General features: G+C 47.5%; 1 protein-coding gene across 1 annotated transcript; it reads left to right on the forward strand.

Moving 5' to 3' along the window:
- Window positions 1-16: 16 nt before the first annotated feature.
- On the forward strand, window positions 17-1,564 carry LOC125530493 (the record flags this gene model as incomplete). The annotated part of the gene is given in 2 exon segments (XM_048694885.1): window positions 17-1,099; window positions 1,101-1,564. Coding segments are annotated over 2 exon segments (1,159 nt in total), but the record flags the coding sequence as incomplete, so codon positions are not given.
- Between the last annotated feature and the right edge of the window lie 503 nt (window positions 1,565-2,067).

Consider the following 2,067-nt stretch of genomic DNA (forward strand, 5'->3'; position numbering starts at 1 on the left):
CCCGCCCGGTTCCCGGCCGCGCCGCCTGTCCCTGCCTGCCCTGGCGCAACCTGGTGACCAATTTTCCCCCCTTCCGCCGTCAATTCATTGACCTCCACCCAGCGGCCCTCCTCGGCCTCTTCTTCGACACACCGTTTCCACATGTCCCTCACAATGGCTTCCCCCACATCCCCGCCTTCGCCCCCGCCCGCCGGAATGATCCAGAGCTCGTGGCCGCCATCTTGAGCGGTGACTTTTTCCTCACCACCCTCCAGGCGTGCGATGGCCCGGAAGCTAACTGGATCGTCTACGACGCCCGTGGCGGCTACCTTCTCCTCAAGAAACTGGGCGAGCTATTGCTCGCGGTGCTAAATCCCTTGGCACGGTGGTGCGAACGGTTCTTTGATCTGAGTGACGCCCACATCTTCGACGACGACGACGACCGCGAAGGCGATGGTCAGTTCCTTCACGCCGGCCTGATCTGCGATGACGAAAACCCCGAGAGCTTTCGCATCTTCTGTCTTGTTGCCCATGGAAAGTTCAGGTTGCGGGCTGCGGTCTTCTCCTCATTCTTGGGAATAGGCGGCGATTGGTTCCTCTCCCCATGGTTGGATGTCCCGCCCCCCGACCCGGAAGGCGGCCAAGGTGATCTTTTGCCTGAGAGCGGCATGCGAGTGGGTAATTTCATCTACTGGCCATATCGGAATGGTTTGTATGTGGTTGTCTTGGATCCCGACCCAAACAACCCGCTATTGTTTGTTGAGATGATCCCACCTCTCCTGAATCTGGATGGTTTTCCCAGCTCGATCCTTGGCCAAATTAACGGCGATAACATGTGCATTGCTTATTCAAATGGATTCAACATTGGTTTCATGCTGCGTCAAGAAGATGGCCTTGATGCTGGGGCATGGGTTAACATCAGGGTATTCAACCTGACTGATAAAGTTCGACGGAAGCTTGGGCACTTACCCAATGGGCTGGAAATTGCGGCAATGCGGGGTAGCATAGTGTACTTCACAACATCACACATGTTCCATCCGCTCGAGGCCACTTGTTGGTTCGCTTGTCTGTGCTTGGAAAGTCGCAGGCTGGAGTGGTTGTTTCCGAGGACGTATAATGGTCTTCCAACCATACCACCATTCATCGTGGAGTACTTTTCTGTTACCAGAGAATGAAAGATTTTATCCCTTCATATGAGGAATGATGACAACCAGAGAAGGATATTCTGTGAAAAGCATTGCCTTGTTCTCCTACTGAATCAAAACATCCAGCTACCATCCAGAACTGATCTCTTCTTTGGACCTGCATCACGCCGAAGGTCCTGACGAAGTTCCTTGACATTCAGGATTCTGTGACAAGTCAGTCCTGTTTGATCGTTTATGGTAATTGTTGTTGTCTTCTGTTACCAAACTTACCATTTACATTGTGGGTGAATTACTTATCTGTTCCTTGGGTTCGCTACTGTCTCTTCTCGGTGTTGGGGCAAGGCATCAGGACCTTGGAGCCTCTTTTTGTTCTGTCTGCAAGATCAGTATTCTCAACTGGTTGTAGCCTGTTTACCAATTATGAAAAAAATCATCTGTGTTATTTTTGGCACATCTGTAGAAGTACCTACTATCTCTATGATATGTTGTTCTCAGAATGATGGTGTGTTCTATATGATTTGTTTGCATGAGTGATTTTTCTTTTGGAATGCTTTACTTAAGCAAGTTATTTCTTATATATTTGCAGTGTTTCTTGCACTGTATTTAATAGGTTGGCTAGTTATCTTGTTCTCTTTGTAAATTTACACATCTCTTCAGGAATTTGTGTCAAAAGCTGAAACAGGCAAACAAGGTTGTCAGTGTTAAGGCATGCATGTTGGCCAAGTTCAGGGATAAATGACACGTACTTATAATTTTGGATGGAGTACAACATAGGGCTCATATTTGATTATTTTCTCTTACTTAATATTCACTAGATAAATTCCTGAAAAGATATGCTCGATTGGTCAATCTGATTTCCTTTTTCTGTATACATGTCCAGCAAATACACAGTGGTATTAGATAAGATTGTTCTCTTACAGTTATCCCAGCCTGAAAACTTCTA

This window comes from Triticum urartu, unplaced genomic scaffold (genome assembly GCF_003073215.2).
Source record: "Triticum urartu cultivar G1812 unplaced genomic scaffold, Tu2.1 TuUngrouped_contig_6361, whole genome shotgun sequence".
NCBI classification, from domain to species: domain Eukaryota; kingdom Viridiplantae; phylum Streptophyta; class Magnoliopsida; order Poales; family Poaceae; genus Triticum; species Triticum urartu.